The sequence below is a fragment of the Bufo gargarizans genome, chromosome 4 (genome assembly GCF_014858855.1).
Source record: "Bufo gargarizans isolate SCDJY-AF-19 chromosome 4, ASM1485885v1, whole genome shotgun sequence".
NCBI classification, from domain to species: Eukaryota; Metazoa; Chordata; class Amphibia; order Anura; family Bufonidae; genus Bufo; species Bufo gargarizans.
The window spans coordinates 300,189,490-300,215,039 of record NC_058083.1 but is presented as its reverse complement, the minus strand read 5'-3'; the positions used below and the strand labels follow the sequence as shown (position 1 = coordinate 300,215,039).

At 43.9% G+C, this 25,550-nt stretch overlaps 1 protein-coding gene across 3 annotated transcripts in view; it reads left to right on the top strand.

Moving 5' to 3' along the window:
• The first annotated feature begins 2,352 nt into the window (after positions 1–2,352).
• The window catches only part of MCM9 (minichromosome maintenance 9 homologous recombination repair factor), an 89,140-nt gene continuing 65,942 nt past the window's right edge, over positions 2,353–25,550 (top strand). Inside the window, exons 1-8 of one of the 3 annotated variants that reach the window (XM_044289819.1) lie at positions 2,353–2,618; positions 6,745–6,779; positions 7,895–8,219; positions 14,218–14,531; positions 17,834–17,915; positions 20,051–20,251; positions 20,367–20,492; positions 24,902–25,021. In XM_044289819.1, coding sequence (XP_044145754.1) covers positions 7,895–8,219; positions 14,218–14,531; positions 17,834–17,915; positions 20,051–20,251; positions 20,367–20,492; positions 24,902–25,021 — 1,168 coding nt within the window. In that variant the 5' untranslated portion in view covers positions 2,353–2,618; positions 6,745–6,779. Of the gene's footprint in view, positions 2,619–6,744; positions 6,780–7,894; positions 8,220–8,999; positions 9,082–14,217; positions 14,532–17,833; positions 17,916–20,050; positions 20,252–20,366; positions 20,493–24,901; positions 25,022–25,550 lie in introns of those variants that run through there. The other 2 variants (XM_044289818.1, XM_044289820.1) reach the window with 2 other exon arrangements.

Genomic DNA, 25,550 nt, shown 5'->3' with positions numbered 1-25,550 from the left:
CTTGTGCAGGGGCTCGTTTTTTTGCAGGAAGAGTTGACGTTTAAATTGGTACCATTTTTGGGTACATATGATTTTTTTTTACATTCATTATTACACTTTATGGGGCAATGTGACAAAAAATCTGGTTGTTTTGGCGCAGTTTTTATTTATTTATTTTTACAGCGTTTACCTGAGGGATAAGGTCATGTGACTTTTTTTATAGAGCAGATCGTGGCAATGCCTAATATGTCTACTTTTTCTTATTTATTTAGGTTTTACACAATAGCATTTTTTTAACTCAAATAATGATATTTTAGTATATCCATAGTCTGAGAGCCATAGCTTTTTCATTTTTCTTAATTGTCTTAGGTAAGATCTCATTTTTTGCGGGATGAGGTTACTGTTTGATTGGTACTATTTTGAGGGGTATCTGCCTTGTTGATCGCTTGGTGTTGCAATTTTAGTGAGATAAGGTGACAAAAAAGGCTTTTTTTTACACAGTTTTTAGGGTTAGGTCATGTCATATTTTTATAGAGCAGGTTGTTACGGACACGGTGATACCTAATATGTCTACTTTTTTTTAGTTTAACACAATAATAGCAGTTTTGAGAGTGATAGCTTTTTTATTTTTTTGACTGATTGCCTTAGGTAGGATATCATTTTTCGTGGGATGAGGTGACGTTTTATTGATACTATTTTGTGGGACATACGCCTTTTTGATCGCTTGGTGTTGCACTTTTTGTGATGTAAGGTGACAAAAATGTTTTTTTTACACCGTTTTTTTTTTTTTTATGGTGTTTATCAGACAGGGTTGATCATGTGATATATTTATAGAGCCGGTCGTTATGGATGCGGCGATACCTAATATGTGTTTTTTTTCAGTTTTTTTACTTAAAAACCTTATAATTTTTTTTAAATACTTTTTTTTCTTTACTTTATTTCTGAAGTTCACTTTTGGGGGTCTGATCCCCTCTGCAATGCATTACAATACAGCTGTATTGTAATGCATTGCCTGTTAGTGTATGACACTGAGTCATACAGTAAGGGCTCAGGCACACCACCGTATGGCTTTTTCAGTGTTTTATGGTCTGTTTTTTACGGATCCGTTGTTCCATTTTTTTGTTTCCGTTGTGTTTCCGTTTTTCCGTATGCCATATACATTATACAGTAATCACATAGAAAAAATTAGGCTGGCATAACATGCATTTCCGTATGTGTTCCATTTTCTTTGCGGACCCATTGACTTGAATAGAGCCAAGCACCGTGATTTGCGGACAAGAATTGGACATGTTCTATTTTTTCATAATACGGAAATACTGAAACGGAATGCACACGGAGACACCTCAGTTTTTTTTTGCTGAACCATTTAAGTGAATGGTTCCGTATATGTACCGTATACTGAACAAAAAAAACGGCCAGTATACTGAACGCAAAATACTGTCGTGTGCATGAGCCTTAACAGGTTGACTAGGAGACCCGGCCCGAGGCTGGATCTCCTCGGCTCCCGTAGAAGGCAGTTCCTGATGCCGTGTAAGGCATTGGGCAGCCTCTGCACGGCATTGTGCTGCCTTCTGACACATCGAGTCCCCGCCAAAGCAGCGCGGGGACTCAATGCGCTCCCTCACACGACACAAACCCCTTCTATGTCGCAGTCAGTACGGACCGCGGCACAAAAGGGGTTAATCCGCAGTCATTGGCTTTTATAGCAATGCCGGCAGATACAGCAGGGGCCCGGCTATCAGGGAGTGGGACTGCAGGGCCCCTGCAGTGATCGGGCGTGCATCTCTCCGGTGCCCACCCGATCACCATGATGTACTATTACGTCAAACTGCGGGAACGCAGTGGCTTCCATGACGTAATAGTACGTCATTTGTCGGCAAGGGGTTAAGGTCCAAATTGCACCAAATAATAAAGTTCTTGTCTAATATACTGGTAGAAACTATACAGACACTTTAGTGAGGAGCAATTTAGTACATTTATTAATGCACATTTATGCATTAATTCTCCAGGTCAAAAAGAGGGACATTTAAGGATCAAAGAGGGACAGAGGGACTTGGGTCAAAAAGGGGGACTGTCCGTCCAAAAAAGGGACACTTGGGCGGCATGCCATAGAAGTGCTGTAATAGCTTCCACATTCTTGTCACTGAATACACAGATGACGTCTACAAGCTCCTTGGAATTCTGTCAGACGACGTTTATTGACAGTAACCAATCAAATTCTCCGTACAGCCCATACGCTAGCTAACGACCAATCATGTGCCACCCACGTGTCAGTATAAACAAGGAAGTACCCGGTCCCCAGCCTGATTCAGACTCACATGACTCCGTCACGTGATCTAAACCTCGTAGGAGCCCATACATTCTAGACTTCACCGTCACTGGGGCATCTAGTTCTGTGAGCTGAGCGGTTGTTTGTCAGCAGGCGGAGTTTTTAAGCGGTTGTTAATGCGTGTCTGTAATATTTTAAAACTACATTTATCTACATATGTGACTTACCAGCACAGCGTTTCCTAGGCGGAGAGCAGCCCGAAAACGAGGCTTGACCCGCGGCGGAGTGCGCATGAGCAGAAAATAGCGCGCTTAATGTGGATGTGTTCAGTATGTGAGAGGGGATTGGGGACGGGTGACTCTGGATTTGGGTAAGTGGATGCCGGTTACCGGTCATACTATGTGTGTCGTCCAGACAGCATTGTAGCCATGTATAGGAGGCGTGTCAGCGTTCTGTATTACATGTCAGGGTGCAGAATGAGTAGTGAGAGTGTATGGGACCCTGCTTCATGTCAGGGGCTAGATGGGTGGGCAGTGCTGCAGTAAGAACTTCATTGAGCAGTAGCATTCCTCCACTTAAAGGGGTTCTCCTCTAGCTAGAGCCTCTTTCAGCTAACCTGGGGACAGAAGACACTTTGAGTAGTACTTGCCCCACTGTCGTCTCATGTGGCCGACCTCATTGGCTGTGTGCGCTGTTCCTCTCATGTCCTGACTCCATGTGCTCCTCTTTCTTCCGTACGTGTAACTGAATAGGAAGAAAGAAGACCACATCCGATCGCGGCGTCAGAGGAACGGGCAGTCATATGATCCCAGCTGGGATAGTGGATTCGGTGGGGTAACATAGGGTAAGTGCTGTTCAGAGTGTCTTCAGTCCATAGGTTATCAGCTGAAGAAGACCTTTTAGGTACAGGCCCGGAGGGCCCTTTTATTTTAACTAAGCGTCCGCACAGAGCAGAATTGGCGTGGTTGAGTGCCACGCTGAGGCTCTTCTAGGTGAAACTGCTGGTTTTTGTTTGTTTTGTTTTTTTGCATAATCGGGTGCCACTTAATCATTTTGAAAATTGCACAGAACTGTATCTGACTGCCGTCCTGGGTCTCTCCGTGTGACCCCACCCTAGAGTTTATTCTCACAGTGTGGTCAAATAGTGAATTATTGTTGCAGTTAGTGCAAAACCACAGTGTTTAATGGTAATTACAGCAATAAACCACAATTTGAATGCACTGTGTGAATAAGGACTATTGTCCTTCCTGGTGTTGTGATTTTGGCTGCAGCAGTGACCTCTGTATATACCACACGTGTCTGCCAGTCACTGGCCTTAGTGGTATATGGTATGATTGATTGACTGCAGTGGCCACCACTACAGCCAGGAAACAAAGCCCTAGGGGGAGTTGGACTTGTGGCACTGAAACAGAGGGGCTCGGGACAGTGGGTAATTTTATAATATTTGGATAGGGGTTGTCTACTGATTATTCTCGTCTGCAATATTGACGAGAATAGGACGCGTTTTATAATTTGTGGATTGGCCACACGGATCCGCAATAAAATCCAGAATCGGATCGCACAAGGATGAAAAATAGTTGTCTGCATGAAGCCCAAAGCCTATGGCATGAGGACTAGGTGAGAGAACAGTTCCCCTAGTAATACATCTCACCCACTGCGCTGTGTCCATGTGTCTAGCTGTGTGTGTGTGTGTGTGTATATATATATATATATATATATATATACACACACACACACAGTACAGACCAAAAGTTTGGACACACCTTCTCATTCAAAGAGTTTTCTTAATTTTCATGACTATGAAAATTGTAGATTCACACTGAAGGCATCAAAACTATGAATTAACACATGTGGAATTATATACATAACAAAAAAGTGTGAAACAACTGAAAATATGTCATATTCTAGGTTCTTCAAAGTAGTCACCTTTTGCTTTGATTACTGCTTTGCACACTCTTTGCATTCTCTTGATGAGCTTCAAGAGGTAGTCACCTGAAATGGTCTTCCAACAGTCTTGAAGGAGTTCCCAGAGATGCTTAGCACTTGTTGGCCCTTTTGCCTTCACTCTGCTGTCCAGCTCACCCCAAACCATCTCGATTGGGTTCAGGTCCAGTGACTGTGCACCCCATCACTCTCCTTCATGGTCAAATAGCCCTTACACAGCCTGGAGGTGTGTTTGGGGTCATTGTCCTGTTGAAAAATAAATGATGGTCCAACTAAACGCAAACCGGATGGAATAGCATGCCGCTGCAAGATGCTGTGGTAGCCATGCTGGTTCAGTATGCCTTCAATTTTGAATAAATCCCCAACAGTGTCACCAGCAAAGCACCCCCACACCATTACACCTCCTCCTCCGTGCTTCACGGTGGGAACCAGGCATGTAGAGTCCATCCGTTCACCTTTTCTGCGTCGCACAAAGACACGGTGGTTGGAACCAAAGATCTCAAATTTGGACTCATCAGACCAAAGCACAGATTTCCACTGGTCTAATGTCCATTCCTTGTGTTCTTTAGCCCAAACAAGTCTCTTCTGCTTGTTGCCTGTCCTTAGTAGTGGTTTCCTAGCAGATATTCTACCATGAAGGCCTGATTCACACAGTCTCCTCTTAACAGTTGTTCTAGAGATGTATCTGCTGCTAGAACTCTGTGTGGCATTGACCTGGTCTCTAATCTGAGCTGCTGTTAACCTGCGATTTCTGAGGCTGGTGACTCGGATGAACTTATCCTCCGCAGCAGAGGTGACTCTTGGTCTTCCTTTCCTGGGGCGGTCCGCATGTGAGCCAGATGGCCACTCGTTTTTCTTTACTTAGCTGCTTTTTTCTTGCCATAATACAAATTCTAACAGTCTATTCAGTAGGACTATCAGCTGTGTATCCACCTGACTTCTCCACAATGCAACTGATGATCCCAACCCCATTTATAAGGCAAGAAATCCCGCTTATTAAACCTGACAGGGCTCACCTAGTCCCAGATATCCACCGCCACCCTTAGGGAGAGGGACGGGAAAAAGAACAAAAAAAAACACTTCCAGCCCTAATATAAACATTTTTGCCATATTTCATCAAGTTTTTCTGTGTTTTTTATATAGCACTCAGTCACCCGTTTCACTTTAATCAAGTTAACGATGGCTTCTCGCCACTGTCCCACTGTCGGAGGATCTTCCTTTACCCATTTCCTAAGTATAAGGAGTCTAGCTTGAAATAGTACATTACTCAAAACCAATCGTGTCTCTTTATTTAACTTCAGATGTTCAATTGCCCCTAATATACAGACTACTGGATCTTCAAATATTTGAACCTTCAAAAATACTGATACTGTCTCTGCTATTTCTGTCCAATATCTAAACAGTCTAGGACAGTGATGGTGAACCTCTTAGAGACTGAGTGCCCAAACTGCAACCCAAAACCCACTTATTTATCGCAAAGTGCCAACATGGCAATTTAACATGAACACCAATATCCTATATCTTCCATGTACTTTATCATTTAGCTATAATAACCTGCCTACATTCAGTGTGCTGCCTGTGCTGTTCATAGCATGTCCTGCACTATTGAATGGCAGGCAAATTCTAAGGCATATTGGTACACCATAGACTTTCTCCAGGGTGCGGGTGCCCACAGAGAGGGCTCTGAGTGCCGCCTCTGGCACCCGTGCCATAGGTTCGCCATCACTGGTCTAGGATATCTCCAAAAACAGTGTATTAAATCAGCTTTCTCTCCCCTACATTTTGGGCACTTGTCTGTAGCTCTCACGCCTATTCTCTTTAACATCCAAGGGGATTGATGCAATCTATGCACTATAAAAAACTGTGATATCTTATGTGAACCCCTATCCGACACCATAGCATAGCTTCTAAGAGCATCTTTCCATTTCTCTTCCGAAAAAGACTGTAGTTCTTTTTCCCATACTTACCTGCGCCCCGCTGCTGTTCCAGCTCTGGATCATTTGGTCACACGCTGCTTAGAGGACATGTGACTGCTGCAGCCAGTCACTGGGCGCAGCAGCACACGTGACCCCTGTCCATGACTGAAGCTTGCAAGCAGGTACTGGAGCGTGGCAAGTGCAGCATTTTCCTGAAGAATCCAGAACAGAGCAGGTAAATATGCTTTCCTCTACAGGTGCAGTGGGAAAAAGCTGGAGAACACCTTAAGGGGCGTGGCAGAATTATGGAATTTGTCATAATAAACTTTGCCTTACACCAGGAAATTGTATAAAATGAAAAATAATCGTATACTAACATTATACTGCACCTGCCAGCTGCAGCCTATCGCTGGCCTCAGTGTTCTCTTGCCGTATACTACTGAGGCCAGTGATAGGCTTCACCACAACATCACCGCCACAGCAGGAGGAGTACCAGAGGAGTGGTCCCAAGAACGGGAGAATTTAGGATGAGTATGGGATTATTTTTTATTTTATACAATTAACTGTCATGGGACAATGTGCACTATAACCAGGATGACCTCATTAACTCCTCATTTATTTTATTTTTTTCTCCAGGGCAAGTTTATGTTTTTCAATGGCACCAATTTGAGGTACATCTAATGTATTGATTTAGCTTTTATTATCATTTTGAGCAGGGTAAATGAAATACAATCTTTTTTTTTTTTTTTGTGTGTATTTTTTTTTTTTTTTTTGTCATGTATCTTGCATTGAAAATAATGTCTTTGCTTTATTCTACTGGTTAGTACAAATTACGTGATACCAAATGTACTTGCACAGTAGACCCGCAGCATCAGAAGTTATAATGATACTGAGTTCGGGTCAGAGGAGCAATGTTCAGTGCTGGATATGTGTCTGTCACATTGAGTGTTTCGTAGACCGAATACACTATGTGTAAGGGAGTTGTAGTTTTACGACAGCTGGAGTGCCAGAGGTTGCTGGTCTTTGGGAACACTGGAGGAAATTAACTTTATAGCCTGCTGGTACCAGCACAGCGTAGCAGCCTGTGAATGCACTGCTTCTTGCTGGTGTCAGCAGGCAAGCATTACAGCGCTTGTGAACTGTAACGTATGCTTTCTAGGGGCCTGGTCCAGCCTGTACTAGAGGGAGATGCCGATAGATACATATTAATATTTTTAGTCCACGTTTTAAGCCCTAAGGGGGTAATTTCTGAACAGATATATGCCACTTTTGTGGCGTATAAATCTGGCACAGATTCTGACGCACACCATGGTGCGACATAAGCTGCAACTTCTTCCCTATTCACGCCAAAGTGGGTGGGGAAGGGGATGGACCGGCAGGCCCGTCTCATTCATCTTTTTCTACGCCTGGTTTAGGCGTAGAAAATGGTCTGAATGTAAGACAGCTAGGAAATTCTTACATGTAGAATCGGCGCTGGATACGCCAAAGTTTTGTAGAGGTGCCTCTAGCTATATGGGTTAAGACCGTTGTCTAAAAAGCCTGTCTTAGTAAACGTGCCCTTAGTGCCTAAATGTCATTTTATGCTTTATTTTTCCTTGCTATAAAGGAAGGTAAACTCGCCATTTGCGAGAACATTTGAATGTACTGTAGGTGTAGCTGGATGGACCAGTGAAGGGCAGTTTTTTTTTTAAAATTACGCGATCTGATTGAGTATCCTACTTTCACCCTGTATATAGATATGAAGCTGCCCTGACGCCTGATTTTTATTTATTATTTTCCGTTGCAGATGCCGCTGATTCCAGACATGCACCTGCATTCAGAACAAGTAGCCCTGGTGGGCCAGGTCTTTGAATCGTACGTCTTACAGCACCACCAGAAAGACCTAGTACAGATACTTATGGAAACTGATGAAGATGCCCATTACCCTGTGGTTGTCAATGCTATGACTCTTTTTGAAACCAACATGGAAGTTGGAGACTATTTCAATGCCTTTCCCAACGAGGTTTTACCAGTGTTTGATAATGCTCTCCGGAGAGCCGCCATGAGCGTGATGCTGTCCAACTCGCAAGACGGGCTGATCATGAAGCAGCATCTGCATGCAAGGATAACAGGTGCAGTATATAGATATTTCAATTCACGTATCAAGAACCTTTCACCCTGCAAAGATCCTGGTTTACAGTTCCAGCAAACAAATTACACTAATTTTATATAGTTTCCCCTGTAGCTCCTCAACAGGTATAGTTTGTGCTCCACAGATAAACTATGGACTGCTCACTTTTAAAATGCAGCAGCTAGAGGGACACTTAACTGACAGAATATTAGGGATTTGTGGTTATAAAACTCCATCCAAGTGAACCTGCCCTATCTGAGTTCAGCATATTATGTAATTTTAAGTGCATATTTTAAGACCCATCTTAAAGAGGTTATCCAACCCCTATACTGACAATACCTCCTAGCCCCCCACTCCCCCAAAAATGCACGTGCCCATCATACAGGTTATACTTACCCCAGCACCTGCTTCGCTTCTGATGCAACACGGCTGCCGCTGCATCTCCCTTTTGCGCGGATCAAAACATCCAGGGTTGGGTTAGCCAATAGCAGGCCGTGACAGGGACCAGCCTAATGCAGCGGCAGCTGTGGGAGGATCAGAAGCTACGCGGGTGACGGGGAGCAGGGCAATTATAACCTAAACGGGGCGTATTCTAGGGGTTGGATAACTCCTTTTAAAGGCTAGGTACACTTTTGCAACTATTTAGTTTTATTGTTACAGAAATAGTCGGGTAGGCTGGCACGCCTCTGTTTCCATAACTCCCATTAAAGTGAATGAGAGCTTCGCAGACAGTGTAGCAGAACAAGCTAAGCTGCTTTTGTAATTCTGGCAGCTACAGAAACAGCAAAGCACCGACGTGCTCATCTGTTTCCATAAACCTGGCCTCCTGGGCTTGCACTAAGTCCCATCTCGCCTTGGAAACGGTAAGATGAGACAACTCTTTTAAAGACGTGGCCTAGTTTTTATATTATATATTTTCATTTATTTATTTTTTACTTCAAGGGGTAGGGGTAATCCCACACATTTAAAAGTTTTGTTTTTTGTTTTGTTTGTTTTTTTCACTTATCTGGAGGACTTTCTTCCCTTTCTGTGAGCAGCCAGCAGCTCACCAAGAAGGGTGCATTGCAATTAGTTCTTGCTAACCCTTTCTTCCTCTAAATATAAAATGGTGCCTGACATGTGGCCTACATTTACTAATGTGGGTGCACCTAAGGGCTCTTTCACGCTTGCGTTCTTTTCTTCCGGCATAGAGTTCCGTCGTCGGGGCTCTATGCCGGAAGAATCTTGATCAGTTTTATCCTAATGCATTCTGAATGGAGTGAAATCCGTTCAGGATGTCTTCAGTTCAGGACCGGAACGTTTTTTGGCTGGAGAAAATACCGCAGCATGCTGCGCTTTTTGCTCCGGCCAAAAATCCTGAAGACTTGCCGCAAGGCCGTATCCAGAATAAATGCCCATTGAAAGGCATTGATCCGTATGCGGCCTTAAGCTAAACGTCGCATTGCCGGATCCGACTTTTAGCATTTTCTGAATGGTTACCATGGCTGCCAGGACGCTAAAGTCCTGGCAGCCATGGTAAAGTGTAGTGGGGAGCGGGGGAGCAGCATACTTACCGTCCGTGTGGCTCCCGGGGCGCTCCAGAGTGACGTCAGGGCGCCCCAAGCGCATGGATCACGTGATCGCATGGCACGTCATCCATGCAAATGGGGCGCTCTGATGTCATTCTGGAGCGCCCCGGGAGCCGCACGGATGGTAAGTATACTGCTCCCCCGCTCCCCACTACTACTATGGCAACCAGGACTTCAATAGCGTCCTGGCTGCCATAGTAACACTGAATGCATTTTGAAGACTGATCCGTCTTCAAATGCTTTCAGTTCACTTGCGTTTTTCCGGTTCCGGCGTGTAATTCCGGCAAGTGGAGTACACGCCGGATCCGGACAACGCAAGTGTGAAAGAGGCCTAAATAAACATGTTTGCTGAAAAAAATGGCTTTCTTTTGATTTTTATTTTTTTCAAAAACATTTTATTTACATCCCAGTAGGGGACTTGAACATTAAAGGGAGTCTTTCACCTAAAATGACCATTATACACCACAAACATCATGATATCCATTACATTCCCCATATTATAATTAGGGGTGCACCGAAATTCCGGCGGCCGAAAATGGGCCTAATCCATTTCGGCCGATATTGGTACATATCGGCAGAAAATATGGTTGGTTATATACGTTCGGGCGGCCGGCGGCGCCCCTCATGCTGTGCCTTCTAAACGCTTGCCGCTCTAAAGAATCTCTGGCTCAGTGCTGTGCAGCCTGCTGTGTCTGCTCTGTGCTACTGCTGTTGTTAGTGTAGCGTGGCCGAGGTCTGTTCGTTCCGCGGTACAGGAGCTTTTGTTTCCTGTACCCGGCCGGACTGACAGGAAGTGCTCACTTAGTGTGCACTTCCTTTCAGTCCGGCCGGGTACAAGAAACAAATGCTCCTGTACCGCGGACCGAACAGAGCTCGGCCACGCTACACTAGGGGTGACAAGGGAGGGGGGGTGGGGTAGAATGAGAGTGACAAGGGAGGGGGGGTAGAATGAGAGTGACAAGGGAGGGGGGGTAGAATGAGAGTGACAAGGGAGGGGGGGTAGAATGAGAGTGACATTTTTTTTTTTAAATAACCACTTTGGGTGGCATTGTGTGTATAATATCTATGTATCTGTTTAACTTTATATTTTAATTCACTTTCCTTTTTTTTTTTACTTAAAAAAAGTATTTTAAAAGTATTTGGGCAAAAAAGGCGGTTTCGGTTTCGGTCAAGGGCATCCTGAATTTTCGGTTCAGGACCAGAATTTTCATTTCGGTGCACCCCTAATACCTTTCATATTGCTGTCCGTCGCCTATTCTCTCTTAAAACCTTTTATTCCATATGCTAATTAGGTTCTGAAGGTGCCCAGGGGTGGCGTTTATGCGGCCGGTGCCCAGGCTCCACGGCGCTGTTCAAGTCAAACCCCTCCCCTTTCACCCCTCTGGCCCGCCCTCGGTTCTTCAGATACCATCCTCCAGTCAATGACAAATCCGGCGCCTGCGCACTCCATTACCCACTAGGGCAGAGGCAGCAGAGTGTTTAATCCGCATGCGCCGGCCCGATCTAGCCGGCGGAAGTAAACGCTCTGCTGCCTCTGTCCTAGTGGGTAATGGAGTGCGCAGGCACAGGCGCCGGATTTGTCATTGACTGGAGGATGGTATCTGAAGAACCGAGGGCGGGCCAGAGGGGTGAAAGGGGAGGGGTTTGATTTGAACAGTGCCGTGGAGCCTGGGCACTTTCAGAACCTAATTAGCATATGGAATAAAAGCGTTTTTAAGAGAGAATAGGCGACGGACAGCAATATGAAAGGTAAGATTATAATATAGGGAATGTAATGGATATCATGATGTTTGTGGTGTATAATGGTCATTTTAGGTGAAAGACTCTCTTTAACTACAGTTTATTATGTCAGTTATTGTAATAACTAACATAATGTCTGTTTGGTCCTGCCCTTGGGATCTGTACATGACTGACCTAGGCTCCTGACTGCGGAAGCAAGGAGGAGGCAACATGAAGGGGCAGATGCAGTGGGAGAGGGACACTCCTCCTTCTAACCATTTAGATGCTGCGGATCGCATTGACAGCGGAATCTAAGTGTGGGACCTGCAGTTAAGAGTGGAGTGCCAGCTGTATAAAGCAGCTCGTGCCTGCATGTGATGGCACAGGTTTTTGTCTGTTACCATTGAGACACATAGCCCGGATAGGCACTGTAGAAACAAAATAGTAGGAATCTTTTATTTAGCACTTAAAGGGATTCTGTCACCACATTTTACCCCCTACAGTAAAACATAGCTACTTGTAGGTCTCCCTGAGCTGTATTAAATGATGCCCTTATTAACTAATAGTCTTCATTTATTTCTTTATAAAATCGATTTTAGTGATATGCTAATGACTTGCATAAGGTGCCCAAGGGGATGTCCTTTCCTAACTTGCTGCCCAGCCGCACCCCTCAGTCCGATACCCAGCGCCGCCTTCCTCAGCCCAGTGCCGCCTCTAATATAATATATTCAAGAGCCGGCGCACTGACGTAATCCCTGAGCCTATTTGAAATCCCGCTCGTGCGTACTACACACTGTAGTCTGCGCCCGTGCGGACTACAGGTTATGGCATCGTCAAACGAAGTGCGCATGCGCACTTGGATGGAGGGGCCTTCTATCCACTGACTGTATGCTTTCTGGTGCTGGTGGTTTCCCAAAACAGATGATGGTAAGGGTCATGGGTGGTGGGCTGCCACCAATCTAATTTTGAAGACCTTTCCTGAGGATAGGCATCAGTATCTAAGTCCTGGAAACCCCCTTTGAATATACAGTACAGACCAAAAGTTTGGACATACCTTCTCATTTAAAGAGTTTTCTTTATTTTCATGACTATGAAAATTGTAGATTCACACTGAAGGCATCACAACTATGAATTAACACATGTGGAATTATATACATAACAAAAAGTGTGAAACAACTGAAAATATGTCATATTCTAGGTTCTTCAAAGTAGCCACCTTTTGCTTTGATTACTGCTTTGCACACTCTTGGCATTCTCTTGATGAGCTTCAAGAGGTAGTCACCTGAAATGGTCTTCCAACAGTCTTGAAGGAGTTTCCAGAGATGCTTAGCACTTGTTGGCCCTTTTGCCTTCACTCTGCTGTCCAGCTCACCCCAAACCATCTCGATTGGGTTCAGGTCCGGTGACTGTGGAGTCCAGGTCATTTGGCGCAGCACCCCATCACTCTCCTTCATGGTCAAATAGCCCTTACACAGCCTGGAGGTGTGTTTGGGGTCATTGTCCTGTTGAAAAATAAATGATGGTCCAACTAAACGCAAACCGGATGGAATAGCATGCCGCTGCAAGATGCTGTGGTAGCCATGCTGGTTCAGTATGCCTTCAATTTTGAATAAATCCCCAACAGTGTCACCAGCAAAGCACCATCACACCTCCTCCTCCATGCTTCACGGTGGGAACCAGGCATGTAGAGTCCATCCGTTCACCTTTTCTGCGTCTCACAAAGACACGGTGGTTGGAACCAAAGATCTCAAATTTGGACTCGTCAGACCAAAGCACAGATTTCCACTGGTCTAATGTCCATTCCTTGTGTTCTTTAGCCCAAACAAGTCTCTTCTGCTTGCTGCCTGTCCTTAGCAGTGGTTTCCTAGCAGATATTCTACCATGAAGGCCTGATTCACACAGTCTCCTCTTAACAGTTGTTCTAGAGATGTGTCTGCTGCTAGAACTCTGGGTGGCATTGACCTGGTCTCTAATCTGAGCTGCTGTTAACCTGCGATTTCTGAGGCTGGTGACTCGGATGAACTTATCCTCCGCAGCAGAGGTGACTCTTGGTCTTCCTTTCCTGGGGCGGTCCGCATGTGAGCCAGTTTCTTTGTAGCGCTTGATGGTTTTTGTGACTGCACTTGGGGACACTTTCAAAGTTTTCCCAATTTTTCGCACTGACTGACCTTCATTTCTTAAAGTAATGATGGCCACTCGTTTTTCTTTACTTAGCTGCTTTTTTCTTGCCATAATACAAATTCTAACAGTCTATTCAGTAGGACTATCAGCTGTGTATCCACCTGACTTCTCCACAACGCAACTGATGGTCCCAACCCCATTTATAAGGCAAGAAATCCCACTTATTAAACCTGACAGGGGACACCTGTGAAGTGAAAACCATTTCAGGTGACTACCTCTTGAAGCTCATCAAGAGAATGCCAAGAGTGTGCAAAGCAGTAATCAAAGCAAAAGGTGGCTACTTTGAAGAACCTAGAATATTACATATTTTCTGTTTCACACTTTTTTTGTTATGTATATAATTCCACATGTGTTAATTCATAGTTTTGATGCCTTCAGTGTGAATCTACAATTTTCATAGTCATGAAAATAAAGAAAACTCTTTGAATGAGAAGGTGTGTCCAAACTTTTGGTCTGTACTGTATATTTCTCTTACAATAATGGTTTTAATCCTATTCAATACCTTAAAAGTATTAACATATTTCTGTCCAGGTTTGCCAGTGTGCCCAGAGTTAACAAGAGAGCACATCCCACGCACCAGAGACGTTGGGCACTTTTTATCGGTCACAGGAACTGTTATCCGGACCAGTTTGGTGAAAGTCCTTGAGTATGAGCAAGACTTTATGTGCAACAAATGCAAACACATCACTACAGTCCGGGCTGACTTTGAACAGTACTACTCATTTTCTCCTCCGGTTTCTTGTACCAATGAAGAATGGTGCAACTCCAGCAAGTTTTCCTGCCTGTCAGACCTGTCTTCTCCGGCCAGCTGCCGAGATTACCAAGAGATAAAGATTCAAGAGCAGGTGACGTTTTAACTTTTTATGAATTTTATTTTATTTTAATTTTTTAAGAAAGGTTAATTGTTACATTAAAAGCATTATAGGCCTCATTTACGTGACCATATTTTCAACCCGCGTCTGATCTGCATTTTTATAGCTGATCACACGCAGACCCATTTATTTCTATGGGGCTGCAAAAAATCCAGACAGCACACGGATATCATCTGTGTCCTGTCCACATCCGTACAGCCATGCAGCAGATTATAGTATTGTGGACAGGAATAGATGTTTTGACAAAGGGACCTGCTAAAAGTGTGGGATGCACACGGCCAGTATCTGCATTTTGTGGACTGAATATGGGTACGGCTGTGTGAATGTGACCTTACACATTGACCATATCCAGGACCTACATTTAAATTCTTCCTTCCTCTGGAACATCCAGTGGTTAAAGGGGTTATCAAAGACCTATAATGCCCTCTCACACAGATTGTACTTGCCTCGCTCACCGGCACCCGTGCCGCTTTTGATGCCGGCGCGGTTGCCGCTGCATCTCCTGCTGATGCTAGGGAGTCTAATTCCTGTCGTGGCCTGCTATTGGCTGCTGCCCTCCCGAACACCAAATGTTTTCATCCTTGTGACAGGAAGATGCAGTGGCCGCCGCGACAGCATCAGAAGCGACGTGGGTGCTGGGGAGTGAGGTAGGTACAATCTGTGTGAGGGGCCCGGGCATATGGGGGGGATTTTGGGTCTTGGATAACCCTTTTAATTACCAGAGGTTCCTTAGAGAAGGGCAGGAGATACATAAGTTTAATTTCAGTTTCCTAGTCATGCTGCAAAGACACAAACAATTTCTGTCTGTACTTTTACACAGCGATTTAAAGGGGTATCCCCATGTTATCACTTTATTATTGACAGTAGTCTGACCTCTGGGACCCCACCTGTCCAGATAATGGAGGGGACATTGCGCTGGTTCTTTGCCGCATTGCCTCAGGATGTGCATTGAACTGCCGCCAACCTCATTCACTGTGAACGCAGTTCCTTGCACAATGGGTAGAGGGGAACCATTGTGTAGGGAACACTGGTGAAGGAGATGTAGCACTGCTGCCCCAGTGATCACATAGTTATGGTATATCCTACACTATGAAAATTGTAGATTCACACTGAAGGCATCAAAACTATGCCAAGAGTGTGAAAAGCAGTAATCAAAGCAAAAGGTGGCTACTTTGAAGAACCTAGAATATGACATTTTCAGTTTCACACTTTTTGTTATGTATATAATTCATAGTTTTGATGCCTTCAGTGTGAATCTACAATTGTCATAGTCATGAAAATAAAGAAAACTCTTTGAATGAGAAGGTGTGTCCAAACTTTTGTTCTGTACTGTATATATACAGTGCTTCCCATAATTATTCATACCCCTGGCAAATTTTTACTTAAAGGGATTCTGTCACCTCGTTTTCGGTTATAGAGCTGCGGACATGCACTGCTAGATCGCCGCTTGCATGTCCACAATATACCGGTCCTATAGGGCTTTGTCCTTTTTATTTTGTTTAAAAATGATTTTAGAGAGATGTAACTGAGCCTTGTAAGGTGCCCAAGGGGCTGTACTAACCTTCCTGGTGCCCAGCCACGCCCCCCCCCCCTGTGAACGAGCCCAGCACTGCCTATGTCCTCCGAATCTCCTCCTTTCGTCACAGTGAGATTGCCGTAATCTCGCGATGTGCGGTTCCTTCCCTGAGGCTGATGCCAGCACAGGTAAGGAACACTATACCGGCACTGCGCATGCACGAGCTCGCGCTTCGTGAGATTACGGCAATTTAACACTGACGAAAGGAGGAGATTCGATGGACATAGGCAGTGCTGGGCTCCTTCGCAGGGGGGTGTGGCTGGGCACCAGGAAGGTTAGTACAGTCCCCTGGGCTCCTTACAAGGCTCATTTACATATCTCTAAAATTGTTTTAAAAAATAAAATAAAAGTACACAGCCCTATAGGACCGGTATATTGCGGACATGCTAGCGGCGATCTAGCCGTGCATGTCCGCAGCTCTATGACCGAAAACTAGGTGACAGAATCCCTTTAAGGTTACTTTTATTCAACCAACAAGTAATTTTTTGATGGGAAATGACATAGGTGTCTCCCAAAAGATTATAAGACGATGTACAAGAGGCATTATTGTGGAAAAAAAATAAAAATTCTCAGCTTTCATTTACATTTGAGCAAAAAATACAAGATGTTCCGCACTGTGGAAAATCTCAGAGGACGTGGTCGGAAGCCAAAAGTGACACCTATGCTGGCCAGGAGGATAGTTAGAGAGGTGAAAAAGAATCCAAGGATCGCCACCAAGGCCATCCTGGGGAATCTGGGCTCTGCTGGTGGCACTGTCTCAAGGCAGACAATACAACGGACACTGCACAATGCAGACCAAAGAGGACGCCACTTCTCTAGATAAAGCACACAAAAGCTCACTTGGCCTTTGCAAAAGCTCATCTGGACAAAGAAGAAGACTTCTGGTCTTCTGTGTTATGGTCCGATGAAACAAAAATTGAATTGTTTGGTCACAATGATGTTTCCTTCATTTGGCGTAAAAAAGGAGAAGCCTTCAACCCAAAGAACACCATCCCCACTGTCAAACATGGTGGTGGGAACCTAATTCTTTGGGGGGGGTTTCAGTCAATGGACCAGGGAACCGAATCGCAGCAAACGGCACCATGAAAAAAGAGTAATGCATGAGGATTCTCAATGACAACATCAGGCAGTCTGCAGAGAAACTTGGCCTTGGGCACCAGTGGACATTTTGAGGCATGACAATGACTCAAAACACACAGCAAAAGTGATGAAGAAATGGTTAGCAGACAACAACATTAACGTTTTGGAGTGGCCCAGCCAGAGTCCAGACTTGAATCCAATTGAGAATCTGTGGAGGGAGCTAAAGATTAGGGTGATGGCAAGAAGACCCTCCAACCTGAAATATTTGGAGCTCATTGCTAAAGATGAATAGGCAAAAATACCTGTGGAGACATACAAAAAGCTGGTCTGCAATTATAGGAAGCGTTTGATTGCTGTTATAGCCAATGAAGGCTTTTCTATTGATTATTGAGAAGGGTATGAATAATTTTGGACTGGACACTTTTTTTGCTCAAATGTAAATAAAAGCTGAGCCCCCCCCCCCCCCCCCAATAATGCCTCTTGTACATTGTCTTATTATCTTTTGGGAGACACCTATGTCGGGGCTCAGGGATGTTCTGCTACTGGTAAATACATAGTTTAGACCACTTTCCCTGTTAGCAACAATGTGACTCACATTTGTATTTAAATCTGTTTATAGGTCCAGAGGCTCTCGGTAGGCTGTATTCCCCGATCGATGATTGTGGTTTTGGAAGATGACCTTGTTGACAGTTGCAAATCTGGTAAGTCTATTATACAAAAGGGAACTAGGTCAGTTTTTATATGTTGGTCCAGTCTCGGCATAATTATTCTCCAATAATTCTGGTAAGGTTGTAGTCTACTCGCACTGCGTTTTCAGTGTATTATGAAGGTATACAGTAAGAGGATTTTCTAACATATAGCTCCAACATACAGTATTTCACTGTATAGACACATGGTGGCATTTGACACCCTTAAAGGGGTGTTCCGTTTACATTGTTGCCACTTAATGTAACCAGAATACCTCTTTAAGGTGCCTATAGTCCTTTAAATAGCTGTTGGTGAACAGTAGTGACGTGTGCAATTGATTTTCTTAAAGTGAAAAAACACTTTTAAACTTTGACCTGAACCCTGGTTTGGATCCGACTGGTACCTCAGAACTGAACCTGAGCTCGGTTTCAAGTTTTAAAGGGGTTTTCCACTTAAGTCAATTACCGAAGTTATTCAATGAAGTAATGTACAACTTTGCTAATAACTAACTTTGGCTCATCAGAGCCCATATATTCTAATACTGTATGGAGACAAATCTCCATACAGTATCCGAAGTTATGAAAGTAGGGATTTCGGATGTAACATCCGAAGCTCGCTTCGCTCATCACTAGTGAACAACTATCTCTCCTGGCTCCACGCATGCACATACATGGCTGTACAGTAGTCTTTCAGTGGGGAGAGAGGAGAAAGCTGCTGCCAGACACCTCAGTTAATCTCTGGGAGAACAAAAGAATCAGGTGTTGAAATTCAACTTGACCGATCTTTCTCTCCCACAACATCATCTGTGGTGGGAGAATCAGGAGCTCACGGTACACATTTGATTGTTGCCGGTTGTGCCGACCGTACTCTGTGTGTCTATTTCATACAGAAAGAGTATGCTGACATATAAATAGCCTGCTAGAGTGCAAAAGGACATTCTTTGTCCAGACTAAATTGCATGAATATTGATCTTTTGGATACATAAAGGCTTTGTTAACACAATACTGACTGTATAAGTTGTCAGAAAGGAAAAATACTCTGTATGTAATGCACATGCAGCCAGACTTTGTCCCATAGAAATCTTGGAATCATTAAAGGGGCTGGCCACTTTCTGATTATCGTTGACCAATGTGTAGGTAGGATGACTATATTGCACTTACTAATATAGCCTTTGTTGAAATTCTGCTGATGGAGGGTCATGTGACAAATCACTTCCGTGTGATGCCTCCGCCATTGAGACACACGGCGTGTGCCCTAAACTCACAAAAGAACAAGTGCAGATGGCAGGTGCAGTGTGTTTGAATGAAGGAGACATTGCATGGAGGTGAATTGTCTGATCACATCACCTTCCATCAGCAGCCATTTTTTGGACAGCAGATAACAGGGAATACCTTATGAAATATTGAAAATGTTGCAGATTTTCAACAAGGACTATATTGGTATGATCATCTTGCAAACCCATTGGTTAACAATGACCAGGAAGTGTCCAACTCCTTTACGATGTATATGAAGAAGGCAGAGTGTACAGAGCCCATCATTTTAGTATTTTTCATGGTGCATTTAAATTGGCTTTTCTGGGGCCGACCATAAAATTGTAAAAAGCTCATAGTCAATGATAGAAGTGTATATAGACTCCACGTGTTTGTGTATGGCTGTCACTTCTGGTCTTGCTGACATTCAGAATGGCCCTCTTGGCATTTTGCAAGCATGATGATCTGTATACAGAGCTACAGTTTCAGGAGATGAGGATTAGGAACAGAGAATCCCCTATCCTATACGGTAGAAAAATAGGTTTACTGAAGTAGACAATTCCTTTAAAATGTACCTGCTATTTTAAGATCAGTGCAAAAAAGGAATGAAGTAAAACTCTTAGCTCCAATGAGATTCCAGTGGTCTATAAAATAGTTAAGCTGACATTTCTGTCTTGAAGGCTGTATTCTTGGTTTGGGTTCTTCTAGTTGTGTGGCTAGTCAGAATATAGTGCTCATGAAATCAAATGAATGTATGCCGGAATGTGTATTTGGACTTGCCAAGCATTTGCGGTCTGGGGGTGTAGGGCCAAATGTACCTGTAAACTTTTCACCATTCTCGGAAAATTCAGATTTTCTGCATCATTCTGTTTTCTTGCTTTTTTTTTCCCCCCCCCCAGGTGATGATCTGACTGTGTATGGTGTGGTGATGCAGCGATGGAAACCACTTTACGTGGATGCACGTTGTGACCTTGAGCTTGTCCTGAAGGCCAACTACATCTCTGTAAATAATGAGCAGCCTTGTGGTGTAGTCATAAATGAGGAGATCCGAAAAGAATATGAAGAATTTTGGGAAAGATTCAAGAATAATCCAATAGCAGGTACATATAAAATGCTTTGTTTTCCGATAGTTGAAGCAGTAAGAATATTTATTTTCCCAGATTAGACTTGATAGTATATCCCTCATGGTAAAAATATTTCTTGTGCTCCTCACAGGTCGGAACGAGATCCTAGCTAGCCTGTGCCCGCAGGTCTTTGGTATGTTTGTAGTTAAGCTGGCAGTAGCCATGGTGTTGGCAGGAGGAGTACAGAGGACTGATTCTGCTGGGACGAAAGTGAGAGGTTCGTTTCAGTAAATTATGTTACGTTAACCTAACTCTGCAACAGATGCCAATCCATTGAGTAAAGAAATACCACTCCATTTCGGCTCCCTTCAGCACTTTGTTCCCCAGCCTGTAAACCTTTGGACGGACTGGGTCATATGTGGAGCTGCAGCCAATGACTGGCCACAGTGGTGACTTGTCTCCAAGCGGAATGTGGCCCAGCAGTAATTTTCTGCTTGGAAACGCGCCACCAATGAAGGCAGTCATTGACTGCAGATGCGCACGTGATTGCATCCGCTCTGGAGGCGGGATGGAGTGGCGAGGAGCAGCTCTAGCATTAAGCCAAAACGTTGCACCGCACGGGTGATTAAAGGAGTTTTTATTTTTTCATGATACATTGGAATGCTGTTAATTTTTGGGGATTATAATTGGGGTAAGAAGCCTATTCCCTCAGGAACGTGCACCCAGACTTGCTTATTGGCCTGTGCCGCCATTTTTCGTTGATTATATATTGAGGATCCGGAAATCTGCATGCAAACGGATATCATTTGTAGACGGATCCGGATGCGAATCCGGAAAAAAACTGATCCATTTTTGAAGGTCTGCGCATGCGCAGACCGGATCAGTCAATGCAGTAATTTTAATGCTGTATCCGGCACTAATACATTCCGCATTCTGCTGTATTTTCTCCGGCCAAATACCACAAGAGGGACTGAATTGATGCCTCCTGAACGGATTGCTCTCCATTCAGAATGCATTAGGATTAAACTGATCAGTTCTTTTGCAGTATTGAGCCCCTAGGACGGAGCTTAATGCCGGAAAAGAATAAGGCTAGTGTGAAAGTTCCCTTGGGGCTGAAATGATTAATCGAGTAACTCGACACAAAAAAAAAAATAATGTATACCATGTAAACACGGAGCACGAGTGAAGCTATTACTCACCGCTCCATTGTCTGCCGCTGGCCGCTGCACTGTCCTGATGTACACACATAATCAGGATGAAGTGCACATAAGCGTGCACTATGACCTGATGCTATATGATGTCAGGAGGACAGTGCCGCACGTAGAGAAGAGGATGTAAGAGCTGTGGCGTCCCTAGCAGGAAAGGAAAGTATTTGATTTCATTGGCAGGGCAGCTGATGATGCTGGGGGTCTGATAATGGCATCAGGGAGGGGGCTGATTTTTTTTTATGAAGGAAAATGTTCTTATAATTAGTTTTTTCTTATTGGAGTACTCCGATTAATCGCTAGAATACTTGCTTACTAAAATCATCGATGGCTGCAGCCCTGTGTGTGTATAGCTATAATACAGCACCTCCACAATGGCACTGACATGACTGTTTCCCCACCTAGGGACAAGAAACAACATAGAAGCAAATTATATATGGGGTCATTTATCAAACTGGTGTAACGCAGAACTGGCTTAGTCGCCCATAGAAACCAACAGAGAACAAAGCCTCCCTTCTTTGTATTGGGCAATAAGCCCTTCTGTTGAAGGCAGCCCCAGGCTTCATGCACTGGCTTTTTGGTTGGTGTCTGACACATGGAATTGGACCAGGTGGTAGCTGCAGACCCCCTACTTCCGGTCACTCCACATTCGGTCATGGCTTGTTCTGTATATCGAGGGCCTGATGAATCCTTTGACCCCTGAAAGTCTACAGATCCCAGCAGAAGAGCCCTCAGCCGGACTGGCTTTAATTATGCTTATGTTCACCTGCTGCTTGTATGGTATTACCTGGGCACGTTACTTTAATGCCACCTGTTTTATGTTGATACGTATACCTGATCACTGTATAGGTGATCCTACTTCTTGTCAGTGGTGCTCCCTCTCAGTACCTACAGAGAGCCTAACAGTGCCATCTATTTTCTGTTTCAAGTCGGGGAGATAGCTTCATCTTAGGTGGTGAGACCCCTGCTCAGTTCTGCTGCTTCTTAGGTGGTCCTGAAAGGTCACTTAAAAGAACAGGTAGATTTAAAAGGGTTGTCCAAGTATTATATTCAGCACAAGACACACAGGGCCAGATTTATCATGACTCTGACAGCTCACTCCACTTTCACATATGGCTAAAGTCAGTTTTAGCCAAGTCAGATTTATGATCGGCCTTTTTATACTGTAATAAATGTGGTTTGACTGTAGCGGTTTATCCGTCAGTAAGCAGCTTTACAAAGTCGCACGTCTTTACGAAAGTCGTATGTTCTATTAAAAAGTCTCATAAGATAAGCATGGTCCTCACTGGAGTGAAATTGCACATTTTTATTGCGACTTTTTAAATAGTCCCAATAATAAATCTGTCTAGAGATTCATTTACATAAGAAGACACGCCCACTTTCAGAAAACTGGTGAGCATACGGGTGCGTTCAGTGAAATTCGCTCCATTTTGCAAGCAAGTTCAGTCAGTTTTGTCTGCAATTGCGTTCAGTTTTTTCCACGCGGGTGCAATCAGTTTTGATGCGTTTTTCACACACGTGAAAAAAAACGGAATATTTACAAACAACATCTCTTAGCAACCATCAGTTAAAAACGCATTGCATCTGGATTCAACGTGTTTTTCGCTGAAGCCCCATTCACTTCTATGGGGCCAGGACAGTGTGAAAAATGCAGAATATAGAGCATGCTGCGTTTTTCACGCAATGCAGACACAGACCCATTTGAAATTAATGGGTCAGGATTCAGTTCGGGTGCTATGTGTTCACGTCACGCATTGCACCCCCACGGAAAACTCGCTCGTGTGAAAGGGGCCGAACACATTTTACTAACTCTGGGAAAACTCATTCAAAGCCTAATCTTGTATCTTCCTGTTCAGCTGCATAACGTACATGCAGTTGAACAGGAAGATACAGTAACAGATCTGGTTGAATCATCAGCGGAAGAGCCCGCAGCCAGGCAGGTGATCACGTGAGCCCAACCCAGACTCCTGAATCGGCAGAGGGATGAAAGGATAATTGTTTCACCACTAATCTTCCTTCCAGAGGTTGTATCAAAGCTAGAATTTAGTCAAAGCTCCTATAACTGAAACTGTATATATTCGTGTGACTCCTATAAAACTTTGTAAAAAAAAACTACTTCAAGCCCATATTGTTGGAGCTAAAAAAAAAGAAGACTGCTACTTTTAGAGTACTTCCAAATATATGCTCCCCACCCCCACCTAAAATCACTTAAGGGTATATTCTCATTTAAGATTTGGAACAGAATTTTCTACAATTGGGAAAAAAAAAAACCCTGACCTATATATACGTGTAAGGTTTGTAAAAGTCATACACGTAACACAGAAACAACCAACGACTTTCCAATCACAGTAATGTCTGCAACAAGTCTGCCATGTGTGAACACACCCTATGGCTACCAGTGCATGTTGCGGAATAACGTGCGTTTTTTCTATGCGATTCTCGGGAGCACAAACTGCAGCAATATACAGTACCAGCAGAGTGAATGACAGTAGACAAATCTCATGCACACTTTGCTTCCGTATGAAAATTGCACTGCTGTGCGGGTTTTGAAATCTGCATCATGGCAGTTCTTTGTGCAAATTTGTGTTGTAATATGGAATATTTAGTGCAGCTCACAATCTATTGACTTTGGCCTCATGCACACAACCATTCTGTTTTTTGCGGTCCGCAATTTACAGAATGGGCAGCCCATTGTAGAAATTCCTATTCTTGTCCGCAAACTGACAAAAATAGGACAGGCGTGCTGTCTGCATCTTTTGCGGCCCCATTGAAGTGAATGGGTCCGCACCCAAGCCGCAGAAAATGTGGCTCGGATGCGGACCACAACAACGGTCGTGTGCACGAGGCCTTACTTTGTGCAAAGTAATTTGCAGATTGCAATGTTTTATATACAATCTTCTGTGCAAAGTGATTAGGAAGTAGCAGTTAGCCCCCCTTGCTGGGGACTTGCAGAGAGGCACCGATCCTGACCGCCTAGCACTGCCAGGGGTCACATAGGTTTTATATTGATTTATGATGCTATGTAACCCTTACAGTCCTAGAATGTATTTTAAAACACTGACAGCATTATGTCAGTGTCATCTACTACATTCCAGAACTGTAAGGGTTACATGGCATTATATTAACTTATGATGCTATGTGGCCCCGGCAGTGCCGAGAGGTCAGGACGGGGGCCTCTCTGCAAGTCCCCAGCAAGACACTTACTCGTCTGAAAGGGGCCTTTGGATGTGGTTGTTGGTTCACACCAGCAACGCATATGACTGCTGGAAGATGAGATGCGAAAACGGTTTCCAAGAACAGCTTGGGGAGGGGGGAGAATCTTAGGAAATTAGTAAGAAACTATGGGGGAGATTTATTAAAACTGGCAATCAGACTCCACCTTTCGTTTTCCAAAGGAGCTATATTTTATATGTAAATGTAAAACCTGATTTTTCAAGGCACACAAGAAATAACTGTTGTTCCCCCATCTTTATTTTTCTAGGAGAGTCTCATCTTCTTCTTGTTGGAGATCCTGGTACAGGAAAATCTCAGTTTTTGAAATATGCAGTAAAGATAACTCCCAGATCAGTTCTGACTGCTGGTATTGGATCAACTAGCGCAGGTCAGTGATGTCGTCATCCATTTTATTAGTTTTACTGTTATTCTTCAGCCTGCCGCTTGTGGTACTTATCTTTGTGTTACTGCCTAAGGCCTAATGCACACGAACGTATTTTGTTTCCGTGTCTGTTCTGTGTTTTTTTTTTTTTTTTTGTGGATAGGATGCAGACCATTCATTTCAATGGGTCCGCACTAAATGCGAACAGCACACCGTGTGCTATCCGCATCCGTATGTCCGTTCCGTACCCCCCCCCCCCCCCCAAAAAAAAAAAAAAATATAAGGTCTTATTCTTGTCAGTTTTAGGCATTGTTACAATGGATCCGCAAAAAAAAAAAGAAAAACGGGAAAAACGGGTGGCATACGGATGTCTTCCGTTTATTTTTTGGTTTTGTTTTTTTTTGGGTTTTGGGCGGATCCGAAAAAAACATACGGTTGTGTGCATGTAGCCTTACTGTAAAATAATTTTCAGCAAACGCATGAAGTTATACCCTCACCACCCCGATCTAGCTGCAGTTAGAACAGTGCTCTTCCC